General features: G+C 40.0%; 1 protein-coding gene and 1 pseudogene across 5 annotated transcripts in view; both read left to right on the top strand.

The window, feature by feature from the left end:
* Ncoa6 (nuclear receptor coactivator 6) overlaps positions 1-26,397 on the top strand; it is an 84,054-nt gene that overhangs the window by 37,767 nt on the left and 19,890 nt on the right. For 3 of the 5 annotated variants that reach the window (XM_021156359.2, XM_021156356.2, XM_029474541.1), the window contains 7 exons: positions 2,451-2,606; positions 3,484-3,606; positions 14,670-14,798; positions 15,854-16,750; positions 18,705-18,851; positions 21,798-22,914; positions 25,661-25,782. In XM_021156359.2, coding sequence (XP_021012018.1) covers positions 2,451-2,606; positions 3,484-3,606; positions 14,670-14,798; positions 15,854-16,750; positions 18,705-18,851; positions 21,798-22,914; positions 25,661-25,782 — 2,691 coding nt within the window. The remainder of the gene's footprint in view (positions 1-2,450; positions 2,607-3,483; positions 3,607-14,669; positions 14,799-15,853; positions 16,751-18,704; positions 18,852-21,797; positions 22,915-25,660; positions 25,783-26,397) is intronic. The other 2 variants (XM_021156358.2, XM_021156357.2) reach the window with 2 other exon arrangements.
* LOC110289408 lies at positions 8,645-9,307 on the top strand (annotated as a pseudogene).

Here is a 26,397-nt window from a genome sequence, read left to right as displayed (position 1 = left end):
TATAGAAGCAAAATCCTCTATCTTTATTTCCTGCTTTATTTCCTTTAGCATACTATTCTCAGTGTTTGTCCATGAGCTGTAGCACATGTTTTCCTGTTTCAGGCCAAATATTCCACAGCATGTATGTATATACTACATTGTCTTACTGTTTATCTGTTGCTGGGCACTTGGATTCCTTCCGTGCTTTAACTGTTATAAATAATGCTGCTGCAAATGTGGATATAGTCTTCCATATTGTGCTTTCAATTCTTTGGACTGTATCCTTAGAAATACAAGTGCTGTATTATATTGCTGGAGACCAACCCTGACATTCAGTTACTGAAATGGGAAACAGCATCAGTCAAATGCCAAAGGCTGATGACCTCTGGCCTTCTAACTCTCTCTTACTGTCTTGGGGGCCAGAAGCTGATGCAGTTTCATAGGGAAAAAAGAAGGGCGGGGGCAGACACACATGTATGCACACATTCACACTTTGGCTGGGCCTAACCACTCGTTTCATCAATTTCACAAGTGCACATGCATACTTACATGCATACACATGTACCTACATACATATGTATGCCCATATATATATATAATATATATACATATATATATGTGTGTGTGTGTGTGTGTATGTATATGTGTGTGTATATATATGTGTGTGTATATATATATTGTATATATATTTGGTGGATGGAGCAGAGCCCCAAAAGCCATACTTTATTTCTTCTTTCCACCTTTTTATACCTTCTTATACAAAAGTTCTTTATAAAATTACCTCATAGGTAAAATGTTACACAAAAGGGGAGTTACAGTAGAATGTCAATAGTAAGTTCAAAGCAGTGTTTCATTCTGTAAGTTCATTATAAGTTCAAAGCAACAGTTTCACATGGCCTTGCTTTATCATAGTGCACACCTGTGGTTTCATCTTTGGACCTGACCTAGAATCAATGTTTTCCTTGATCACAAATCTTTCTCAAATCTATTTCTCTTCTTAGTGTAATTTATGAAAGCTTATCATACAACTTTTACTTACTATTCTACGAAGAGGGGCACATTCTATTCTTGACTCTAACACTAAAACCATCTCCTTAAACTTTCGTCCTAAAATTATTTGAATTCTATAAAGTCATTAATTCATATAAACAGCATTAATTCATAAATGTTTCATCTTCATGTTGAAATCTGTAGGAAATTTGCTCAATAGAGTGGACTGATGCCCAAGAGTCATTAGGCTATGTAATAATGGCAGGAAAGGCATATCAGTAGTGAGAAGCAATCCTGGGGCAAAGTCTATGGGGCTGTGCCTTCTAGAGTGGTCCATCACTACCATGCAAAATGGTGGGCCATCTCCAGGAAACTCACTTGCTATAGCCTTTCCTAGATGTCTGGCTACTGTCATTATGTAACTCTCTTTTTTAACTCCTCACCATATAGTTCTCTTAGTAGTTGTACTTTTTGTGTATTCCATCATTAGTGCACAGGGGTCCCCAATTTCCCCCATATCATTGTCAACATTTGCTGTATTCTACTTTTATAATGGCCACCCTAATGTGATATGGTATGTAGTCATTTGATAGTGCGTTGGGTTTGTTTGTTTATTTAGTTGGTTGGTTGGTTGGTTGGGTTGGGTTTGGTTTGGTTTGGTGTTTTTTTTTTTTTTTTTTGGCGGGGGGGAGGTTTTAAGACAGGGTTTCTCTGTATAGCCCAGGCTGTCCTGGAACTCACTCTGTAGACCAGGCTGGCCTCGAACTCAGAAATCTGCCTGCCTCTGCCTCCCAAGTGCTGGGATTAAAGGCATGCGCCACCACTGCCCAGCTTTTTTTTAATGCACAAAATCACTAAGAAGTCAGTGTTTCAGGCCAGGCAGTAGTGATGCACACCTTTAATTCTAGCATTTAGGAGGCTGAGTCAGGTGGGTTTCTGTGAGTATGAGGCCAGCCTAGTCTATAGAGTGAATTCCAGGACAGCCAGGGTTACACAGAGAAACAATGTCTCAAGGAGAAAAAAAAAGTTTATTGTTTATTTTTTTTCTTTTGTTGCCTGTCGCTTTGCTGCCACATCCAAGAAATTACTGCCAAGTTCAAGGTAGTGAAGGCTTGTCAGATATTTTCCTCTAAGAGTTTTAGGTCCAAGTTTAAGTGTTCCATTTTCGATTAATTTTTGTACATTATATTAGGTATAACTTCACTCCTTTGCATATGGATACACACTTTCCCTAGAGTAAGTTAGCTTTTGTGCATTCTTAAGAATATGTCCAGAAGTTTGTATAGGTTTTAGAATTGCAGAATGCCAAATGCTTTTCTGTCCTAAAGGAAGCTGACTTGTCAGAGTGTATGTTTCCTCCCTCGGTTTGTTGTATTTCAATGAACTCTGCTCTTATTTAAAATAGGGATTTTTTTTTTCAGTTGCTTATTCTCAAATGCCTTCAAAATTAATAATGTTATTCTTTTTTCTTCGTGACCAAGAATCCAGCAAGCTAAAGGTACAGAAGGTGGAGCCCTGGAACAGCGTGCGAGTCACATTCAACATCCCCCGGGAAGCAGCAGAACGGCTACGGATCCTGGCTCAGAGCAACAACCAGCAGCTTCGGGACCTGGGGATTCTCTCCGTTCAGATTGAAGGTTCTTTACTTTGCCATGTGCCTATCTGAACCACAATACAATAACAGTAGTACCCCCTGCATAATTTCTGATGCTGCCTTGTCTAGCAGTTAGGAGAGACTTCTCTGCTTGCCATTATATGACATCTCTACTAGAAGCCTGTAAGGATCTTTTTTGTTCTTTGTGGTTTTGTTTCTTAATTTTTGAGATAGGATTTTGTGTAGCCATCAGCCTCCAATACCCTATGTAGCTGAGCCCAATCTTGAACTTCTAAATCTTCCCTCTACCTCTGATGTGCTTTGATAACAGACATGTTCTAACACACTAGGTTTATGCAATGCTGAGGACAGTACTCAGTGCTTTCTGCATGCTAGGCAAGGACTCTGCCAACTGACTTATATTCACAATACCTGGAAAGCTTTTTATAGTGCAGTTATTGAAAGAAAATGGTAATTTCCTCACAAATACTCCAGAGTCTCTACACTCAAGTGTTACAGTGTCCGTATTATCCTGCCTTCTTTCCACACTGAACTTCATATCTCTTATCTTCTAATTATAAACTCCCAGAAGGAAATCAAGAATTTTGAGTTTCTGAGTTTCTTCCTGTTCTCTCCCTTGTTTTCATCCTGCCCTTGCCCACACACAATTTGTGGGCCAGTTTTGAAAATAAATGTTGAGACTTTGGAGCCCTCTGACACTAAACAACTTGATTAATGATTGTGAGGATTGATATAAGGGGTTAGGTTAGGGTTATAATACTGAGCTATCCCTTTTTGTAGTGGTAAACTTGGTATAATTCTTCAAAATCAGGAAAAGTAATTCTTATGTATCTGCCTTTAAACTACATCTGCATTTTACTCTGGCTATTTTCATTTTGTAACTCTACTGTCATTTTCAGGGGAAGGTGCTATCAACCTGGCTTTGGGTCAGAACCGAAGCCAAGATGTGAGAATGAATGGACCTGTGGCATCTGGAAACTCCGTTAGGATGGAGGCAGGATTTCCCATGGCAAGTGGTCCAGGTGAGATCTCCTGCTCATTTTGTGTGACATTTTGCCACTTTCCTTTTGGGAGCTTGATTTCTTAAGGTAATAAGTCTTGTCATATAGGTGAGGTATATAGCATACTCACTTTTATTTACTCAGAAAAATGAGTTATTCTCAGAAAGGTTATAGTAACAAAGCATAAGGCTGTGGTCTTTATAGTCTTTAGCTTATAAATCTGATGAACACTAAGACATGGAGTAAACACTTTTTTTTTTGTTTTGTTTTTTTGTTTTTCGAGACAGGGTTTCTCAGTGTAGGCCTGGCTGTCCTGGAACTCACTTTGTACACGAGGCTGGCCTCGAACTCAGAAATCCTCCTGCCTCTGCCTCCTAAGTGCTGGGATAAAAAGTGTGTGCCACCATGGCCCGGCTTGTTACTTCCTTTTCTAATAGCCCCAAAATTTCTCCTTCAGGGATTAAACTCAGTACTCTCTGCTTCATAAGATATTAGATTGTGCTCTTACTTTTAAAGCTGGGAAGTTGTGGGATTCATAGAAAGGAACCTGTTTGTCCCAGGTCAAGTAGAAGTGGGCTTATGTTCCAGATGTCCTCACTCTTAGATCCTTTGTTGTTTGTTGTTGTTTTCTGTTTTTACTGCACTAGTAGCTTTGAAACCTTCATAAGCACTTAGAAGCTTATGAAGTCTTTATTCAAATAAAACAGGGATGCACAGCTGCTGTGGAGTAGGAGCATAAAACTATACATAGTCACTCACTCCATCACTGACAACCATAGTACTGTTTGAAAAAGACAGCAGGCGGGGCTAGAGAGATGGCTCAGTGGTTAAGAGCACTTGTTGCTTTTGTAGAGGTACTGGGTTTGATTCCCAGCAACCACATGGTGGCTTACAACCATCTGATTCCAGTCAGGAGATTTGGTGCCCTCTTCTGACCTCTACAGGCACCAGGCATACATTTGGTCCACAGACATACATACAGACAAAACATTCATACATATAAAATACTTTTTTAAAAATGCAAAAAGTAAAGGAACTTCATTTATAAACTGCTATTTTGAAGTGTAAGTAAGAACTTGACACAACAGCGTAGTGGTATATGCTTTTAACCCCACTTAGGAGTTAAAGGCAGGGGATCTCGGTAGACTGAGCTAGCTTGGTCTACTTACTATACTGGCTGGTTTTGTGTCAACTTAACACAGGCTGGAGTTATCACAGAGAAACGAGCTTCAGTTGGGGAAATGCCTCCAGGAGATCCAGCTGTAAGGCATTTTCTCGATTAGTGATCAATGGGGAAGGTCCCCTTGTGGGTGGGACCATCTCTGGGCTGGTAGTCTTGGGTTCTAGAAGAGAGCAGGCTGAGCAAGCCAGGGGAAGCAAACCAGTAAAGAACATCCCTTCATGGCCTCTGCATCAGCTCCTGCTTCCTGGACTGCTTGAATTCCAGTCCCGACTTCCTTTGGTGATGAACAGCAACGTGGAAGTGTAAGCCGAATAAACCTTTTCCTCCCCAACTTGTTTCTTGGTCATGATGTTTTGTCCAGGAATAGATACCTTGACTAAGAGTCTACATAGTGAGTTTCGGGACAACCAGGACTGTGTAGAGAGATCCTGTCTCAAAATACCAAAACCAAAAACCAAAGATTTTGGCATAGAGTTGAAGTTAGGTTTTTATATTGCTGATGCATTTTCTGTTTACCTCAAGTATTTCATGCAAATATAATATATATTTTTGTTTCCTTGAAATATAATAAGTATATTTCATCTTTATCTTTAAAGATGAGATGAGGCCTGGAGTCTGTGGAGCTCATGCTGGGTAGTAGTGAGCTCTCCCATAAAGCAACACTTCTGAAGTTCCTTACATGTACATGGGCAAGCTGTCTTCTGTGGAGCTACATCTATATTCACAACCCTCAAGATCTGTTTTCTGAATCTGTCACAGTCAATGCTCCTGGACTGATAATGAAGTTGCATATAAGTAATGGAAAATATCTAACCTAGAAACTTACCTAGACCTGTTCCCCCCATACAGCTCTGAGGGAGTGTTAAGGCAGTTTAATAAGAAATCACAGGTTCTACTGTTGCTTCTGCTCATCCTAGCTGAAGACCCTAGCTGCCTTACTTGTCATTAGTAAAGAAATTTATAAAGAAATGCTCCCATGAAAGCAAGCCAGGGACTCCTCCTGCCCTCAGGCACTCATGTTTTCTGGTCATAGGTGACCATAAACATCTTTAATTATATCTCAGAAACAGTGTTAGAGATTCTATCAAGTCCTGAAATGTTAAGATACCTGTAGCACTAATGCCTGCACCTTGATTATAACATGTAGTGTCTGGCCAGTGTTACAGTGCTGCAAGTTCATTACCACATAGAAAACCTTGAAGCACTAGGTTGAAATTGGTTTAAATTGGTAGTTAATGACGGTTACTGATTATGATCATTTATAACACAAAGTACCAGGATTAATCAGTTAGTGATGACTTAGAGTCACCATGACATTTTAACCTCCAGGTACTTTTCACACCAGCAGTATTTTATGATTCCTTTTCTCACTTGTCTATTGGGCCTTAATGGATGCAAGTGAAGTTTAATAGTAGGGTACATTAGAGAAGTCTTCCTAGAAAAAGAAACCTTATATTTCCTCTGAAACAGTATTAACTTTAGAATTACGTATCTAGAACATCTCAATTTATCAGTTAATCTCAGTACTACTTTCTTCTCTTAACATTGACAATAGAAAGCAACTACATCTAAATTTATAGTTTATTTTTTTCATCCCCATAGAGAATACCAAGATTTGTGGAGATACCATAGTAATCATTGAATCAAAGGTTTTCATTCTTGGCTGTTGGTATTTGGGCCAATAATTTTTTGCTGTGAGTATCTATCTTGTACATTGAGGTATATTTAATAGCATCCTTAGCTTTTACCTACCAGATGCTAGTAGCCACTGTGCATCTCTTTCTTCTAATCGTGCCAACTAAAGATATCTCTGGATATCTCTGGGCTATCAGTTTAGATGTACTTGCATTCCCTTGTCAATGCTAAGAGAAGAAAGTAGTGCTAAGATTAACTCATAAATTAAGATGGTCTAGATATCTCCTGGATGTTACCTGCAATGGGAACCACAGATCTAGTTCAAATTCCCACATAGTACCATAAATGCATGTTAGCATGTTACTCCTGAGCATGTAGTTAGTCGATACTGGAAAATTTCTGGGAACAAGCAGCTCATTGTAGTCCGAGAAGATCTGTTCTGCGTCCCATGAGAGTGTCCTTGTTTATTGTGTTTTGTTTTCAGTCAGGTTCTCACTATATAGCTATCACTATCCTTGAACTTGCTATATAAACCAGGCTAACCTTGAACTTGCTACTATCTTCCTGCCTTTTTTCAATCTTCTGAGTGTTGAGGTTTCACGTGTGTACTGTCACATCTGGTTCATGGATGTTCTTTCTAATTGCCATCTTTGAAAATGGGGTGGGATTTCACAGAAGTAGATCTGGTTTCAACAGATGACTGTTTATCATGTTATCTTTAACTAGAAGTTTTAATGTATAACTAAGATATTAAGCAAGCAAAAGAACTTCTCAAAGGAAAACCAAAATTAAATCTGAAACTGTAAACAGTGATGGCCAGCTGGTGTTGAGGCACAAGACTTTGTAATCCTGGTGTGGGGACCATGTCAAGGCCAGGCTGAGCTCTATATCAAGACGGCATCTCTGAAGAAGGGAAAGGGGAGAAAGGAACAAAACATAAAAATCACAATCATGAAAAATCTGAAGAACCAAGTGACTTGAGTTGCTAGGAAGGCTACCTGAAGAATGATGTTAGAATTTAAAAATTGCTCATGAAGCCAGATTTTCCAGGGAAAGTAGATTCTAAAATTGTTAGTTACCTTTGACATGGGGAGATCCATGGGTATCTGTCTTTCTTGGCCTGGGCTCTCTTTGGAGGCTGGAAGTTTGGGGGTTGTCTTCTCTAACCATTTGCATGTTGAACATATGTTAATAAAATGGTCTGGAACAGCTAACCTACCACTAAACATTAAGTGACTCTAGACTGATAAACTCACTGATGCTATGGAGGAGAACTTTCTCAACCCAGGCTGTTACAGACTTTCAGTTCAGACTTACTATAATAAACAAGTTTGCACTAAATTCATGAATTTTAGGGTTAAACTTCCAGTTTTTGGAATTTTAGATATTAAGAATATTCATGTGTTTGGGAGGCAGGCAGATTTCTGAGTTCGAGGCCAGCCTGGTCTACGGAGTGAGTTCTAGGACAGCCAGGGCTATACAGAGAAACCCTGTCTCGAAAAAAAAAGAAAAAAAGAAAAAAAAAGAATATTCATGTGTTTAAGATTACAAAAACCATAAGAAAGGGAGGCACAGAACTTATAAAACAATTTAAAGGCATCAGATGAATAATTTATTCAGCAAATTAGAAATAGCTGGACTTGAAGGAGAATTTGAAGAAATCACCTAGCATACAGGAGAGAGAAATAGTGGAAATGTGAAGGATAGAATGAGAAGGTTTACCATGCTGTTAAAAAGAGCTCAAGAAGATGAGGAAACTGAGGGACAGTGTTAAAAAATACCTGAAATTTTTCCAGAACTGACTTTTCAAAATAACACAATTCCTCCATATCAGAAGCCCAGAAATGCTAAGCATCACAGATAAATGCATATTTAATGCACATCTAAACCATATTGTAAATTACAGATGTAAAAAACAGTGTTAAAGACTCCCAGCCACCCCAAAGGAAGACTGTCAGAGTCACAGCTCATTTCTCAACTGCAACATTGGAAGTCAGAAAACCTTAGAATAGTATTTCCAAAATGCTAAGGACATAATTAAGAACCTAGAATTTTAAACTAAGTTGTTCTATCCAAAGAAGTGAAACAAAAGAAGTTTTGAAAGACTTCAGAGCATTTACTAGCCGTGCTTGCTAGCTGGCCTGCCACTGTGGGCCCTGTGGTAGGAAGAAGACAGGAGCTGGTTCTTTGTACTTTGCACCTGCATGCTTTGGCCTTTATACTAAGGGTACCTCAAGGGACATGCATTACCTTGTCTGCTGCTCTCCCTTTGTGAATGTGGTCCTTCATGTTCCCTACTGATTTAAGAATCAGATGGAGCTAGTTATAGCTGCAGAGAGAATCCACACTAGACAGTTTGTGTGCTGCAGCAAAATGTCCAGCTCAGTATCAGCAGTGTTTTCTCTCTGTGGGCACCATGCCTGAGTGTACTATTGTGTTTTCTGGGGACGTGCCTGGAGACAGAGGCAAGTTTGTGTGAACCCCTGAGAACTATGCCATAGTCATCTCCCACACCCAAAGACTAAGAAGACCTAGGTAAAGCTGCCTTCAGGGTCTAAGGTCATTTTTGAGGCCAACGAGCAATTATTGGTATGGTGGCCAGTGGGGGTAGAATTGACAAACCTATCTTAAACATGAGCCCTGCATACTACAAGTAAAAGGCAAGAGGAATTGCTAGCTACATATGCAGGGTGTGGCCATAGATCCTGTGGAACATCCCTTTGGAGGCTATAATCACCAGTACGTTAGCAACCCTCCACTATCCAAAGAGATGTCCCTGCTGGGCACAAAGTGGTTCTCATTGCTGCCCACTCAAAAACTGCAGAAGAAAGAAAGCTAGGACTCAGGGGCCCAATGTAGTTTGTCCCTTGGCAATAAAATAAATAAATAAAAATAAAATGTTATTTGCTCACAGATCTTTGCTAACTGAACTGCTCAGGGATACATTTCAGGAAAAAGGAAATTGAACTAAAATGAAAGAAATAAGGTCTAAGAAGGAACGATGAACTAGTGATTGGTAAACATAGGTAAACCTACATAAGACTGACAGTCAGACAGTCAGATATTGCAGTTACATTCTAGGTCAGGTTTGCCTTTTAACACTGTAAAGATAACAATAAAATGATAGAATGTACAACTTCAAGGAAGTAATAGAATGGTAGAAAGGAAAGGTATGAAAAAGAGTTTATAGCATAGGGAGAGAAAATAATGTAGATATAAGTCATAGAGTAAATGATAAATCAGGGTATTCCAGTAATTGGCAATAAAAGTAAATGAATTATAAACACTAATAATATAGACGTGGTTACTTAGAATAATAATCTCAGATTTAGTTCTGTACTATTTGGAGAACTATAAAATAAAAGGACTCATAACATTCAAAGTTAAAAATAAAATTAAGTCAGCTAGGTATTCACATGTATTAACATGAAGTATAATTATTTTAATTAGACAAAGCAGATGTTAAAATGAAAAGGATAAAACCAGATGTGGTGCTGCATGCTTTTCCTCCCAGCACCAGGGAGGCTGAGGCACATGAGTCTCTATGAGTTTGAGGTTAGCCTGGTCTACATAGCAAGTTCCCTACAGCAAGAGGATGCATAGTGAGATCCTGTCTCAAAAACCAAAACAAAACAAAACAGGATATTATCTGGGCATAGTGGTATTTGCCTTTAAATTCTACCTGGAGAATCTTAAGCTTGAGGCCTACTGGTAATTTGCATACCAAATTGAAGGCCTACTGGAGCAATTTAGGCTCTTGTCTCAAAATGTAAAAAGAGTTACATATGTAACTTGGTACTAGAACTCTTGTCTAGCATATGCAAAGGTTTGAGTTCAGTCACTAGTACCACAAATAATAATAAAAAATAAAAATCATATAAATGAAAAAGACTACTTTATTTAACAGGAGAAATTTATCAAGAATATAGCTAAATTTTTATATACTTAATAACCTAGCCTCTGAATATATAAAAATTACATGGAAATACCAAATCTTGGAGATTTTAACATCTGTTAGTAATTGATGAATAAAACATAAAAAATAAATAAGGGTCACTGGGCGTGGTGGCGCAAGCCTTTAATCGGGAGGCAGAGGCAGGCGGATTTCTGACATGGAGGCCAGCCTGGTCTACAGAGTGAGTTCCAGGACAGCCAGGGCTATACAGAGAAACCCTGTCTTGAAAAACCAAATAAATAAATAAATAAATAAATAAATAAGGATTTTTAAAAAATGTTTGATAAGTTTTCTATAATGAGTCAAGCCTAGTGGCATACACTTTTAATTTCAGTGCTTAGGAAGCAGGAGGACCTCTGAATTCCAAGCCAGTCAAGGCTACATAGATTATCTGCCTTCCCTAAACCTCAAAAAGCTTTATAATGGACATGTAACAAACTATGTAATCCTAATTCCAGAGGGTTTGTTTGTTTGTTTGTTTTGCTTTTTTTTCAAGACAGAGTTTCTCTGTATAGTCCTGGATGTCCTAGAACTCATTTTGTAGACCAGGCTGGCCTCGAACTCAGAAATCCACCTGCTTCTGCTTCCCTGAGTGCTGGGACTAAAGGTGTGCGCTACCACACCCGGCTCAATTCCAGAGTTCTTAATCTTTTCAAGCATAAATGGAATATTTGTATGAGTTGACCGTGGTTTTTTTTTTCTTAAGTTTTTTAAAAAGAATTATTTATTTATTTTATGTACTTGAGTACACTGTTGCTGTCTTCAGACACACCAAAAGAGAGGGTATCAGATTCCATTTCAGATGGTTGTGAGCTACCATGTATTTGCTGGGACTCAGGACCTCTAGAAGAGCAGTCAGTGCTCTTAACCTCTGAGCCATCTCTCTAGCCCAAGTTGGCCATGTTTTCAAAAGCAAGTTTTTTTTTTAATTAGGTATTTTCTTTATTTACATTTCAAATGCTATCCCAAAAGTTCCCTATACCCTCCCCCCGCCCTGCTCCCCTGCCCACCCACTCCCACTTCTTGACCCTGGCATTCCCCTGTACTGGGGCATATAAAGTTTGCAAGACCAAGGGGCCTCTCTTCCCAATGATGGCCAACTAGGCCATCTTCTGCTACATATGCAACTAGAGAGACACGAGCTCTGGGTGTACTGGTTAGTTCATATTGTTATTCCACCTATAGGGTTGCAGACCCCTTCAGCTCCTTGGGTACTTTCTCTAGCTCCTCCATTGGGGGCCCTGTGCTCCATCCTATAGATGACTATGAGCATCCACTTCTGTATTTGCCAGGCACTGGCATAGCCTCACAAGAGACAGCTGTATCAGGGTTCTTTCAGCAGAACCTTGCTGGCATATGCAATAGTGTCTGGGTTTGGTGGCTGATTGTGGGATGGATCCCCGGGTGGGGTAGTCTCTGGATGGTCCATCCTTTCGCCTTAGCTCCAAACTTTGTCTCTGTAACTCGTTTTGTTCCCTTTTCTAAGGAGGAATGAAGTATCCACACTTTGATCTTCCTTCTTGATTTTCTTGTGTTTTGCAAATTGTATCTCGGGTATTCTAAGTTTCTGGGCTAATATCCAGTTATCAGTGAGTGCATATCTAATAGACTTCTTTTGTGATTGGGTTACCTCACTAAGGATGATATCCTCCAGATACATCCATTTGCCCAAGAATTTCATAAATTCATTGTTTTTAATAGCTGAGTAGTACTCCATTGTGTAAATGTACCACATTTTCTGTATCCATTCCTCTGTTGAGGGACATCTGGGTTCTTTCTAGCTTCTGGCTATTATAAATAAGGCTGCTATGAACATAGTGGATCATGTGTCCTTATTACCAGTTGGAACATCTTCTGGGTATATGCCCAGGAGAGGTATTGCTGGATATTCCAGTAGTACTATGTCCAATTTTCTGAGGAACCGCCAGACTGATTTCCAGAATGGTTGTACAAGCTTGTAATCCCATCAGCAATGGAGGAGTGTTCCTCTTTCTCCACATCCTCTCCAGCATCTGCTGTCACCTGAATTTTTGATCTTAGCCATTCTAACTTCAGTGAGGTGGAATCTCAAAGTTGTTTTGATTTGCATTTCCCTGATGATTAAGGATGTTGAAAATTTTTTCAGGTGCTTCTCAGCCCTTCAGTATTCCTCACTTGAGAATTCTTTGTTTAGCTCTGTACCCCATTTTTTAATGGGGTTATTTGAATTTCTGGAGTCCAGCTTCTTGAACTCTTTATATATATTGGATATTAGTTCCCTCTCCGATTTAGGATTGGTAAAAATCCTTTCCCAATCTGTTGGTGGCCTTTTTGTCTTATTGACATTGTCTTTTACCTTACAGAAGCTTTGCAATTTCATGAGGTCCCATTGGTCAATTCTTGATCTTAAAGCACAAGCCATTGCTGTTCTGTTTAGGAATTTTTCCCCAGTGCCCATATCGTCAAGGCTTTTCTCCACTTTCTCCTCTATAAATTTCAGTGTCTCTGGTTTTATGTGGAGTTCTTTGATCCCCTTAGACTTGGGCCTTGTACAGGAGATAAGAATGGATCAATTCGCATTCTTCTACATGATAACTGCCAGTTGTGCCAGCACCATTTGTTGAAAATGCTGCCTTTTTTCCACTGGATGGTTTTAGCTCCCTTGTCAAAGATCAAGTGACCATAGGTGTTTGGGTTCATCTCTGGGTCTTCAATTCTATTCCATTGGTCTACTTGTCTGTCGTTGTACCAGTACCATGCAGTTTTTATCACAATTGCTCTGTAGTACAGTTTGAGGTCAGCCGTGGTGATTCCACCAGAGGTTCTTTTATTGTTGAGAAAAGTTTTTGCTATCCTAGGTTTTTTATTATGCTTGTGGACGTTGTACATCGTGGTGCGCACTAGGCTCCGCACCACGATGTACAACGTCCACAAGCAGGTTGAGAAAAGTTTTTGCTATCCTAGGTTTTTTATTATTCCAGTTGAATTTGCAAATTGCCCTTTCTAACTCTGAAGAATTGAGTTGGAATTTTAATGGAGATTGCATTGAATCTGTTGATTGCTTTTGGCAGGATAGCCATTTTTACTATATTAATCCTGACAATCCATGAGCATGGGATATCTTTCCATCTTCTGAGATCTTTAATTTCTCTCTTCAGAGACTTGAAGTGCTTATCATACAGATCTTTCACTTCCTTAGTTAGAGTCACACCAAGGTATTTTATATTATTTGTGACTATTGAGAAGGGTGTGGTGCACGCCTTTAATCCCAGCACTCAGAAGGCAGAGGCAAGTGGATTTCTATGAGCTTGAGGCCAGCCAGATCTATATAGCAAGTTCTAGGCCAGCCAAGGCTACATAATGAGGCCCTATCTCAAACGAAAAAAAAAAAAATTGAGAAGTGAATAAAAATTACAATTAAGGAGCAGCACCGTATGTTTCTTTATAAAGAGTGACGAAGCTGGGTGGAGCTCCACTGAGGCAGGTGCTACCCAGCAGGTGCAAAGCCAAAACCCAGCCTGCCGATGCATGTTGATAATCTGAGCAGTTGAGAAGTGGAGGCAGGGGGATCCAGAGTTTAAGGTCATCTTCAGCTATCTAGTAAGTTTGATGCCAGCCTTAGCTACACAAGACCCTGACTCAAATAACTGAATAATTCTTTTAACAAAAGGACAACTAAAAGTGATTTTTAAAATGTGAAGAGTTTAAAGAAACATATTCTTAAAGGATAAATATTACACTGTGTGAGTTATTTCTTAATATTAAAAACAAACTGGAGTTAGATTACACAGCTGTTATTCCAGCATTTGAGAGGATGAGGCAGGAGTGTTTCCCTGAGTTTGAGGCCAGCCTGGGCTATGTAACTCTGTTTCAAAATACAAACAGAGGGGTTAGAGAGATGGCTCAGCAATTGAGAATGCCTGCTTTTTCGGAAAATCAGAATTTAGTGTGCAGCATCTACATAGTGGCTCATAACCATCTGTAACTAGTTCTAGGAACTCCAACACCTCTTCTGGTCTTCACAAATACCAGGCATGTAAGTGGTGTACATACATATACATGCAGGCAAAGTGTATATAAACAGAAAAGATTTTAATCTAAAAATAGTTCTTAAAAGACAAATTTTTATATCTTTTAATGTTTCTAAGGTATGTCATTAAAATGAAAAATTTTAAGCTGAGTGTGGTAGCTCACACCTGTAATCTCAACCCTTCCTGAAGCAATTACTATGAGTTTCAGACCTGTCTGGTCATAAGATCTTGTCTCAAAATACACATATACACACACACAAATGTGCCAACTTCAGAATGTTATTTTGGTTTCTTCTTCTAGGTCTAATAAGGATGACGAGCCCTGCCTCTGTTATGACGCCCCAGGGCGGGAACATGTCATCTTCCATGATGGCACCAGGCCCCAATCCAGAACTGCAACCCAGGACTCCTCGCCCTGCTTCTCAGTCAGGTAGTGTCTTCCAGTCATTGGGAATTAAAGAAGCTGGAATTACTTAACAGATGTCATTGAGATTCAGCCCCTGAGGCTTCTCAGTCAGGTAGTGTCTTCCAGTCATTGGGAATTAAAGAAGCTGGAATTACTTAACAGATGTCATTGAGATTCAGCCCCTGAGGCTGAATTCTATCTGCTCAGTTCCAAATTTTACCTTGAATTCTCACAACTAAATGTCAACATTTCTTTTCAGAATTTCTTGTTATCTTATCAGCTATTCTCCAATGTTTCCAGGGCCGTCCTAGTTAGGATTTCTATTGCTCTGGAGAGACACCATGACTACAGCAACTCCTATAAAGGACAGGATTTAATTGGGGCTGGCTTACAGGTTCAGAGGCTTAGTCCATGGTTTAGAGCATAGTGGCACGAAGGCAAACATGGTGCTGGAGTAGCCGAGAGCTCTAGAGCTAAATCAGCAGATAACAGGAAGAGAGAATGTCACTGGGCCTGGCTTCAGTACCTGAAACCTCAAAGCCCACTCCTAGTCATACTCCTTTCTTCCAACAAGGTCACATCTCCTAATTATGTGCCACTCCCTATGAAGCTGTGGAGGCCATTTCCATTCAAACTACCACATGTACCTTGGTATGCTTAGTCCTATAAGATGCATCATGACAGAATTTTAAAGTCCTATGAATTGGTAAATGTTTTTTAAGTTAACATGTTACAGCACTAAGCTTCCTACAAACTTGTCTAAAATCTAAGTCTAGCATTTCCCAAACCTAGTTGACTATTTTATCTTGTTTTCCTATAACAATAGTTGCCCAGAATAAAATTTTGAAAATGTTGTTTTCTATATTTTATGTTCGATGCTCCTCGCCACTAATGAACCGTAAGTTGTCTTTAAGGCAGGATTTTCTTTATATCTGTTGGTACTTAGAAGACACTCATGAACATGGTAGTATCAGTGGTATCAGTAGACCCAAGCCAGTGTGCTGAGATCTGGGTTGCAGTAGGTTAACTATTGCTCACTATCTTTTTTTTTTTTTCTTATTACTCACTATCTTTAACAGATGCAATGGATCCACTTCTCTCTGGACTCCATATACAGCAACAGAGTCATCCCTCAGGATCTTTACCTCCAGCGCATCACTCAATGCAGCCTGTTCCTGTGAACAGACAAATGAACCCAGCTAATTTTCCCCAGCTGCAGCAGCAGCAGCAGCAGCAGCAGCAGCAGCAGCAGCAGCAGCAACAGCAGCAGCAGCAACAGCAGCAGCAGCAACAGCAGCAGCAACAGTTGCAGACAAGACCTCTACAGCAACATCAGCAACAACCACAGGGGGTTCGACCACAGTTTACTGCTCCAACTCAGGTGCCTGTTCCTCCAGGCTGGAACCAGCTGCCTTCTGGAGCCTTACAGCCTCCACCAGCCCAGGGATCTCTGGGCACAATGACTACAAATCAAGGGTGGAAGAAGGCTCCCTTGCCTAGCCCAATGCAAGCGCAACTTCAGGCAAGACCTTCCTTAGCTACGGTACAGACACCTTCTCACCCTCCCCCTCCTTATCCTTTTGGCAGCCAACAAGCCTCACAAGCCCATACAAACTTTCCTCAAATGAGCAACCCAGGCCAGTTCACAGCTCCTCAGATGAAGGGCTTGCAGGGAGGGCCCTCCAGGGTCCCAACCCCCCTGCAACAGCCCCACCTCACCAACAAGTCTCCTGCCTCCTCACCCTCCTCCTTTCAGCAGGGATCTCCTGCATCCTCCCCAACGGTTAACCAAACTCAGCAGCAGATGGGACCAAGGCCACCTCAAAATAACCCACTTCCCCAGGGATTTCAGCAGCCTGTCAGCTCTCCAGGTCGGAATCCTATGGTTCAACAGGGAAATGTGCCACCTAATTTCATGGTGATGCAGCAGCAACCACCAAACCAGGGGCCACAGAGTTTACATCCAGGCCTAGGAGGTGAGGAACACTGAAGCTATTTGTGTTGGTAAATTTACTGGAGATAGATTTGAGTGGAATGTCAGTTTTTAGTATTAATGGAGGGAGTGAAATAAGGATATAAACATTTTGTTTTGTGATAATGGTAATGACACTTAATAGAACTTAGTTAACGTAATGTATTTTTATCTTGATATACTATATAACATCTTACTGGTTAAATATAAGCTAGCTCTCTGGATAAAAATGCAGGTAAAATTGAAAATAGAGATGTTCATTTTGTTTCAAATTATTTTTACTTAATTTTGTACTAGTAATGTCCAGACCAAACATGTATTTTATTAGTAATTTAAACTTCTTGTTTGTTGACGGATTAAGATTATAAGTAGAGCAGAAATGAAAGGATAAGTACAGGTTTTATTGGGGACAATGCCCTTCTACATAGCAATCTTGATAATCCTAGTTAGTAACATAGTAAGCATGGTGGTTTTTAAGTTTGATTAAAGTATTAAAGGGGACTAAGTTCAAAAATCATTACTTATATAGTTTTATAATGCCAATGCCTGCTCCTTAGAGAGGGAATTCCACTAGTTATACCTAAAGGAGATTTATTTATTTATTTTGTAAGGTGCCTCTTGTATGAAGAAAAAGCAATGGAGCTTAATGTGTGAGAGGTAAAACGATTCCAGTAAAACTTATTCATCTCCATGTTTATTATTTATTCTTATTAATCATGACCTCGTGCACATGATTGTGCTTGGAGCTTTTCAGTGAAGTATAGAGTTCAGTAAAACTGCCATCCAATAAGCATATCCCCCACCAAAAGACACCCATTGCCTACCCAGAAAAACCCTCGCATCTTCAGTGCAACATAGTAGGCATGCTCCCATGGTTCCCGTGCTCCCATGGTTCCCGTGAAATGAGGTTGCTCATCAGTTCTCACGCTCTTAGAATCGATTCTGCTGAAATACAGGCTCTACTATTACTCCTAAGACGTTTTTAGAAAATGTAAGAACATGGCTGCTGCAAACACAATTACTGATTTAGTTAAGTGGAAGCATGTAAATGGGGACTTGCTGCTAATGGAAGGACAAGTGCATATTTGTTTACAGAGAGTTTTTGAGGACACTAAAAATGTGGCCCTAATAAATTTGAAGTGAGCTTTAGGTATTGTTGCTTTCATAGAGCAGTGGATACCTCACCTAGGTGGTCTGACCACATCAAGACCTGTGGTACACACATGAGTGGATCTGAGATTCTCTTTATTGCAAACTTGCTTTCTGAAATTAGGCCTTCCTAAAAGGATATAAACTTGAGTAAGATTATATCAGAGCATGGTTTCTGGTACTATAGCCATCAGTCACAGCAGATGTTATGAGAGAAAGGCATAAATTGATATAGCTTCACTTTGAAGTTCCCGTGAACTCTTGTCTTTTCCAAAGAGACATGCCCTACACTGGAGGGAGGAAGACTTTTCTGCAAAGATTATTACCCATTTCCCTCAAAGGAAAAAAATTATTACCCATCTATCCTTAATTGGGACCCTACTCTTTGTTTTACTGTATTTCATTTCAATTTGTTTGAGTATGAGAGAATTTAGCATACTCCTTTGGTGCCTGTGTTACAGTATATGAATATTGGGAGTCCATTGTACTACAGAGAAAAGTGAGCCCTCAAACCTTGCTATGATATGGCCTCAGATCATGTGTAGGGAGCAGATTGCCATTTTTTCCTTGGCATGTTCTAAGTGTAAATTTTTTAGTATTTCCTTTTCATTTTGACAGAGTTCATGTAAGGGATTGTGTTGTTTTTTTTAACCATCTTTCCCAACCTTATTATTAAAGATCCTACCAGTGTGACAGAGAGAGCTAAGCCACTGGGAACTCCATGCAGCTCATCCTTCCTTATCCATTCCATATCTCAGCACGAGTATAAATTTGCTAGGTAACCGCCTTACTCATTGTTTTCTATTAAGGAATGCCTAAACGCCTCCCGCCTGGCTTCTCAGCAGGACAGGCCAATCCCAACTTCATGCAAGGTCAGGTGCCTTCCACCACAGCAGCCACCCCTGGGAATTCAGGAGCCCTTCAGCTGCAAGCAAATCAAAATGTCCAGCACACAGGTTGGTTTGCTTTCATTTGGCCATGTGTGTTGAGTGAACGTTGATTCGGTGGTAAATACCGTGAAAGACAATAGAGGTATAAAAATGAACAAGTCATTGTCTTTCTCTTCAATTTCAAACACATGGATACACTTTGGGGTGATGATTGAAATATGGAAAATAAGTTATTTCTCAAGAATCAAGAAACACCTTTGGGAAGGAAATTAAACTTCAGTTAGAACAGAAGTCACATATGCATGCACTTTCTTTCTATAAAGTGCCAGATAGTAAATAGCTTAGATCATTTGAACTGTATTGCAACTATTCAGTCTGCTTAGTGAGGCAGTAGTGCTCCCAAGCCTTTCCTGTTTCCAAACCAGCCATGGCCTGACTTAGAGCATGTTGAGGCAAAAGGCATTTCTGGGAAAGGAAACCATAAATTCATGGGTATGTAGATGTATGGCATGTTTGAACATCTTCAACTCTTAAAATCTCTATATAGTACATATTAGCTTCATTTATGCTGAATGCCTAAATTCTAATCTGCAGTGTGGCATTTTCCCAATTTAATCAGTACCAATAGCATAGTATATATGTAAGAAAGTTTGGAGAGGAAATAACATATAGTAGATTGGTTAATAAGGACTCTTCGAAGCAGTTTTTAAAGCCCAAATTTCATGTTGCTGGGTTTCTTTTGTTTGCTTAGGAATTAAGTGACTAATCTTTTTGCCCTTTCTCATAGAAGTAGTTTACACTAAGTTAGCTTAAAATTTCCTGAACTTCCAATGTTCATTATAAGTTGCTTAAAGAATGGGAAAAAATCTAGAGCTCACAGATGTTTCAGCAGGTTAAAGTGTTTGTTCTGGCCTTCCTTGCCAATGGGAATATTTGCCTACACTTACATCACATGCACACACAATAATAAGTAAAAATTTAATTTTTTAAAAAATAAAAATGAGAGACTAGTGATGGCTTACTCCAATTTCAGAGGATTCCACAGGCACCAAGCATATATGTGGTGTACAGACATATACAGGCAAAATACCTGTACACATAAAATAAAAATAATTTTTTAAAAAATGTACAATTCTTCCACCCTAGCACAGCTATTTACTTTTTAAAGGAAGACTTTCATGTTTACCTGTTGTTTTCATTTCTCCATCTGGTCTGTTTAAAGCAGTTCTCCTCTTGTCTATCATTTTCTGTTGTTACCTGTCTTAATGTTCTGTTAACTTTTAATACTTCCTGAAAAAATTAGTTTTTATCTCTTGCCTCTTAAAGGAACCATTTTATTGATACTAAATCAGCACTAGATTTAGTATCAATAACTGGATATTCCTAATTGTTATTGGATACTCAAATAATTGTTGCTTGGATGACTGTATACTTGTATATAGAGAGTTTTTTTGGAGTTCAAGTTTGACTTTATGAGGCTGGTTTAGAAAGCATTCCTGAAACTCAGGAAGAAGTGTGATGTGTAACCAGTGGGCAGTTTATGCTTCTCTCTCAAGCTAGAGCATGGACTGGTCTGTAACTTCATTAGATTGCCACTTTATAGCTCCTATTTAAAGTTATAAAAAAAAATCAGAGCTAGGACAAGGTTCGATAGTTAAAGAGCTTGCTGTGGAAGCATGAGAACCACAGTTTGGATTCCAAGAACCCACATAAGCTGAGAGAGTGTGGCAGCTACCTACAATCCCAGGGGTTGGGAAGTAGAGACCTGCACAGACCACACATATTCAAATGTGCATACACATGTACACACCATGCATGTATACATATATACACCAAAAATGACAGGGACATGCATTCAAGGTATGTATAGCTCAGTAGTAGAGTACCTTCCCAGCTTATAAGAGGCCTTAAGTTCATCGTTTTTATTTTTGGTGTTTTGAGGTAGGATCTTACTATGTAATTTAGACTGCCCTTGAATTTATGACAGTTCTATTGCCTCAGCTTTCCAGGTGCTAGCATTACAGGCATCGGCCACTATGCCCAGCTGAGAAAACTTTCAAGTCAAGCATAGTGGTGCAGTTCAAGGCAGTGGAGTACACAGTTTCAGAGCAGCCTGCTAATAGCGATGTCCTGTTGCAACAGAACAGACAAAATAAGCCAGATGGTTTCTCAGTTGAAGTGGGTGGGGTAAATTGTGAGTATAACTCCGGTAGACTTCATTCTAAGTATATAGAAGGCTGTGGGTTCGATGTTCAGTGCCACAGTAAGATTTGGAGATAAAGCAAGTAGCTATAGGAAAATTTCAAGGATCCAACAACAAACAATTCATCTGGCCAGACAGTACCGACAGTGCCTTTAGTTGAAAGAGAACTCAGAACAAGTCCCATATGGTCCAGTAGGGACTGTCACAGAGTAGGATCACTAAACTTTCAGCATCTTCCTGTATCTAGGTCTCTTAAGCAGAGGTACCCTGTCCTTAGGCTATACTGTATACTGTCTTCTTTAAAGCACAGCATCCAGATCTCACACACATAGGCTTTGAAAGGCATAATTACTTTTCAAAGAAGCGTTTTTGAAATGTCTTTTCTGTGTTCCTGAGTTTTTTCTAGAGGTCACCGGTACATTCTTTGTTTCCCTTGTTTACTCATAATGAGGCTCATTTTCTAGCCCATGATGATTTTTAAGTTTTATTCACAATAAGGTAGTTACAAACTATGCTATAAAACTGATACTTCATTTAATATGAAAGTAAACTTTATCTTCTAATGTTGTCTTTAAGTTACTATGTAAGAGTAAAGACATGTTTTTCTTAGTGTATGATCATGAAAATGTAAGCAGTTACCTCCATCTTATATCATACCTCCAGAGTCTAAAATACTCACAGAAAGTGTGTTAAACATGTGCATTTATGTTGGTTATTACGTATATGTATGATGGGTGCCTTTCTAAATAATGTAATTGGAGTATCTTAATATGATGACAATTTTTTGTTCTTTGGTTTTGTTTTTTAAGGTGGTCAAGGAGCTGGTCCTCCTCAAAACCAGATGCAGGTGTCTCACGGGCCACCAAATATGATGCAACCCAGCCTCATGGGAATTCATGGCAACATAAACAACCAGCAGACTGGTAGCTCTGGGGTTCCTCAGGTGACCCTGGGCAACATGCAAGGCCAGCCCCAGCAAGGCCCACCATCTCAGCTGATGGGCATGCACCAACAGATTGTGCCCTCACAGAGCCAAATGGCCCAGCAACAAGGAACTTTGAACCCTCAAAATCCTATGATCCTTTCAAGGGCCCAGCTTATGCCACAGGGCCAGATGATGGTGAACACTCAAAACCAAAATCTTGGACCTTCACCCCAAAGGATGACCCCACCCAAGCAGATGCTTCCCCAGCAGGGCCCACAAATGATGGCACCACATAACCAGATGATGGGGCCTCAGGGACAAGTTTTGCTCCAGCAGAACCCAATGATAGAGCAAATAATGACCAATCAGATGCAGGGGAATAAGGCGCAATTTAACTCTCAGAACCAATCCAATGTCATGCCGGGACCAGCACAAATAATGAGGGGACCAACTCCGAATATGCAAGGAAACATGGTGCAGTTCACAGGACAGATGTCAGGACAGATGCTGCCTCAGCAAGGACCTGTGAACAACAGTCCATCTCAGGTTATGGGGATTCAGGGGCAGGTTCTGCGGCCACCAGGACCCAGTCCACACATGGCCCAGCAACATACTGATCCAGTTACCACAGCAAATAATGATGTCAACCTGTCTCAGATGATGCCTGATGTCAGCATGCAGCAAGCCAGCATGGTCCCCCCACATGTGCAGAGCATGCAGGGAAACAGTGCTTCGGGAAGCCACTTCTCGGGCCATGGAGTGTCTTTCAATGCACCATTTGGTGGTGCACCCAATGGAAGTCAGATGCCTTGTGGTCAAAATCCAGGCTTTCCAGTCAATAAGGATGTAACGTTAACGAGCCCATTGTTGGTCAACTTACTACAGAGTGACATTTCTGCAGGCCATTTTGGTGTAAACAATAAACAAAATAATACCAATGCAAATAAACCGAAGAAGAAGAAACCGCCTCGAAAGAAGAAAAATTGTCACCAAGATCTAAAGTAAGTTATGATCAGTTTACCTCAAATGTGACTCATTTGTTTCTGTGTGGATATTTGTTGACAGGTTTTTGTTTTGTTTAAGATTTATTTATTTTATGTATATGGGTACACTGTAGCTGTCTCCAGACACACCAGAAGAGGGCATCAGATCCCACTACAGATGGTTGTGAGCCACCATGTAGGTGCTGGAAACTGAACTCAGGAGAACCTCTGGAAGAGCAGTCAGTGCTCTGAACCACTGAGCCATCTCTCCAGCCCTTTGTTTTGTTTTTGAGACAGGATTTTATACTATGTAGTCTTGGCTGTCCTGCAACTCACTCTGTAGACGGGTTGGTCTCAAAATCACAGCTGTCTGCCTCTGTCTCTTGAGTGGTGGGATTAAAGGTGTGCACTACTCCCTTAGCCTGAAAAGTGACCAGTGATACCCCTGCCATTCTATAGAGCACAGACTTGAATGTTACGCTGGCTCTTGGGGTATTCGGGGAATGTGTGTGGTGAAGCAAAACTGATCGTGAAGACACCCTGCATCTAGCAAATAGGGGAAAAAATGTTTACATGGGTGCTTTTTCTCTAAAAATCTCTTACCGTCCCTAAAAGCTTCAATCAGTTTCCCTTATGTAAAAGTTCCCCAGAGGAGCTCTTTCATAAAACACAACAGGAAGGATAATTAACAATTATGTTTCTATCTTAAAACTACATATTAAGTTATGTTTCTGATTTTTGGCTAAGTGTTTGTGGTAGATTTTCAGTTTTTAAACATTAAAATGAGTTCAGAGACATTATCAACAGGGTGATAGTGACTAGAGACTATAAAACAGTTTGAGATAAATTGCTAGGCCAATTATGGTGGCTCACACTTGTTATCTCAACACTCAGGGAGCTGAGACAGGAGCCTAGCTTGAGCTACCTAGGGAGTCCTCAGAGAGAAGGGGAAAGATGGGATGGGGGAACTAGAGACAGAAAGAAAACTCCAACAGGGGAGCTTTGTCTAAATGAGCTTAAATGTTCAAACTAACTCCAGCTGCTTTTATCCAGGCTTTTCTTCAACGTGCTTTGGTTTTAGTCTATCACAGTAACTTGCTACTTCTTGAGTCTTAAATATTAAACGTCAATCACTATATATTAACAACATATATTTTCCAGAATTCAGACTTATTTTCCTTATACCTAGTCCTCAGTTAAATTCTTGCTGTTATCAAGTTGTCTGGCTTCCCCCACCCCCCAACCCTACCCCCTACTGTGAGTACACTGTACTGTCTTCAGACACACCAGAAGAGGGCATTGGATCCCATTAGAGTTGGTTGTGAGCCACCTCTGGAAGAGCAGCCAGTGCTCTTAACCACTGACTGATCCGTCTCTCCAGCCCTATTAACCTGTCTGAATAACATTTTTTATGGTAGTAATTATCTTATTCCCCTCAGTATGCTAGAAATAAAATTATACTTATTCATTTGTCATTAGTATGTTTTTGCTGTCTTCACCAGCCTTCTGGTGAATTGTTGATTCAACACACTTCTAAAAGGGTCTAAAACAGCATCAGGGCTCCTAAGAAAGAGAGGTAGTAGGCTTAGGAGGAAGCTAACCTACCTCCAGTTCTACCATTATCTTACCATGAAACCTGTCTTAGACTATTAGTGTTTCTTTCATTGTTTTAGCTATAAAAAATTTTTAAGTGAAGGATACCACAAAATCTTCGTTTATAATTTGAAATAACTGGAAAGTTATATAAGGAACAAATTGGCATAGTGATTTGGTTGTCCTTAGGGCCTGTTAAATGCTGGGGGGGGGGGGGGGAGTAATCTCTTATTGTTTATGTGTGTGGGTATTTTGGCTGTGTGTGTCTATACACCACATGCTTCTGTATCTGGTGCTACCAGAGGCTAGGAAAGAGTGTCCGGTCCCCTGGATACAGTGACAGGTGGTTATGAGCTGCCATGGTGATGCTGGGGACTGAACCTGGACCCTCCGGAAGAGCAGCTATACCTCATAACCTCTGAGCCATCTCTCCAGTCATACGCTGCTGCTGGTGGTGCTGTTTTTTAAAGGAATTTGATGGTTTATAAAACTATATAGAATGTTATGGGACAAAATACTGTTTACAAGGGGATGACCATAATCAAATCAAAGGGAAATTAGTTTGGGAAAGGAAGATGCAAATGGGAATAAAAAATAAACCAAATGAGGAATATAAGCACACTGGATCCTCAAAAAAGTGGGCATGAATAGGAAAAAAGAACGTTTTCATTTTTTTCTTTCCCACTAGAATTCTAAGTTACAGAAAGAATCCAATGGTTAATGTCTCCAAGTCTTTGTTCCACAGCAAAGCTAAGTAGCTTTGTTGTGGTATTTTCCACCTTTATTCTTTGAGTACCGTCTCCATCTAGTTAGTAGACATGTAAAGTTACCTTAAGCTGTTGAATCCCTGGCATCCCAGGAGTAACACTGCAGAGTGCTGGTAGCTCAGAGTCCTGATCAAGCTAAACATCAAAGGTCATTATATAAAACATAGTATCAGGAATTAGAGGGTGACACTGAGTAAGGACACTGCTAAGATTACGTGAACTTTAAGGTTTAATGAAATGGCCAGGTTACTCTTATGTCAATATTAAGAATCCAGACTAGAAAGATACAAATAATGGTAAGAGCAATATATAAACATATTGTCGTTGTTTAAAGTAGGAAGAGGTTGCACTAGATTCCTGTGTTCCTTATACAGCTTACTCAATCTGTGCTACTTGTGTTTTAGCACCCCAGATAATCGTCCAACTGGTCTAGAGGAAGCTGATCAACAGTCATTACCTGGAGAACAAGGAATCAACTTGGACACCACAGGCCCTAAACTGCCAGACTTTTCAAACCGGCCACCAGGTAATAAGATACTAGCTAAAATTATAAACTTTGCACTGCATATCCACCTTTACAAGGCTTCTTCCCTTCCGTCAAACAACAATGCTCTCTGTCTACTAACTAGACTGCTTCAGGAATATACTGTGCAAGCACTGCATTGGTTAAGTAAATACTTAAATATAACGTCCATAGGTACATGTAAATGCACACACATACAGACGTGCTTAAACTGTCTTCATCATTAGTCCTCAAATCAGACTCAGTGGAAAGTGCCTTTTTTGGTCAGCATTGTAGTTTTAGTTGCCATCAGAATAAAATATGATAGTATAGAGATCTACTCACTGTATCCTGCTTGTCTGCAGTTCTTACTTCCTGAGATGTTTTCAAAGCAGAGAACTACTGCTAGGACTTAAAGCAAGATGACGTTTTAGTAAAAAAAAATTTATTCTGACTCTTTAAAACATAAGCAATAATCATGTGATTACTGTCAGCTCAATAGCTTAAAATGAATAGTATCAATAGTATTGAAGCCGCCGGGCGTTGGTGGCGCACGCCTTTAATCCCAGCACTCGGGAGGCAGAGGCAGGCGGATTTCTGAGTTCGAGGCCAGCCTGGTCTACAGAGTGAGTTCCAGGA

This window comes from Mus caroli, chromosome 2, assembly GCF_900094665.2.
Source record: "Mus caroli chromosome 2, CAROLI_EIJ_v1.1, whole genome shotgun sequence".
Classification (NCBI taxonomy): Eukaryota; Metazoa; Chordata; class Mammalia; order Rodentia; family Muridae; genus Mus; species Mus caroli.
This window is presented reverse-complemented; position numbering and strand designations above follow the sequence as displayed.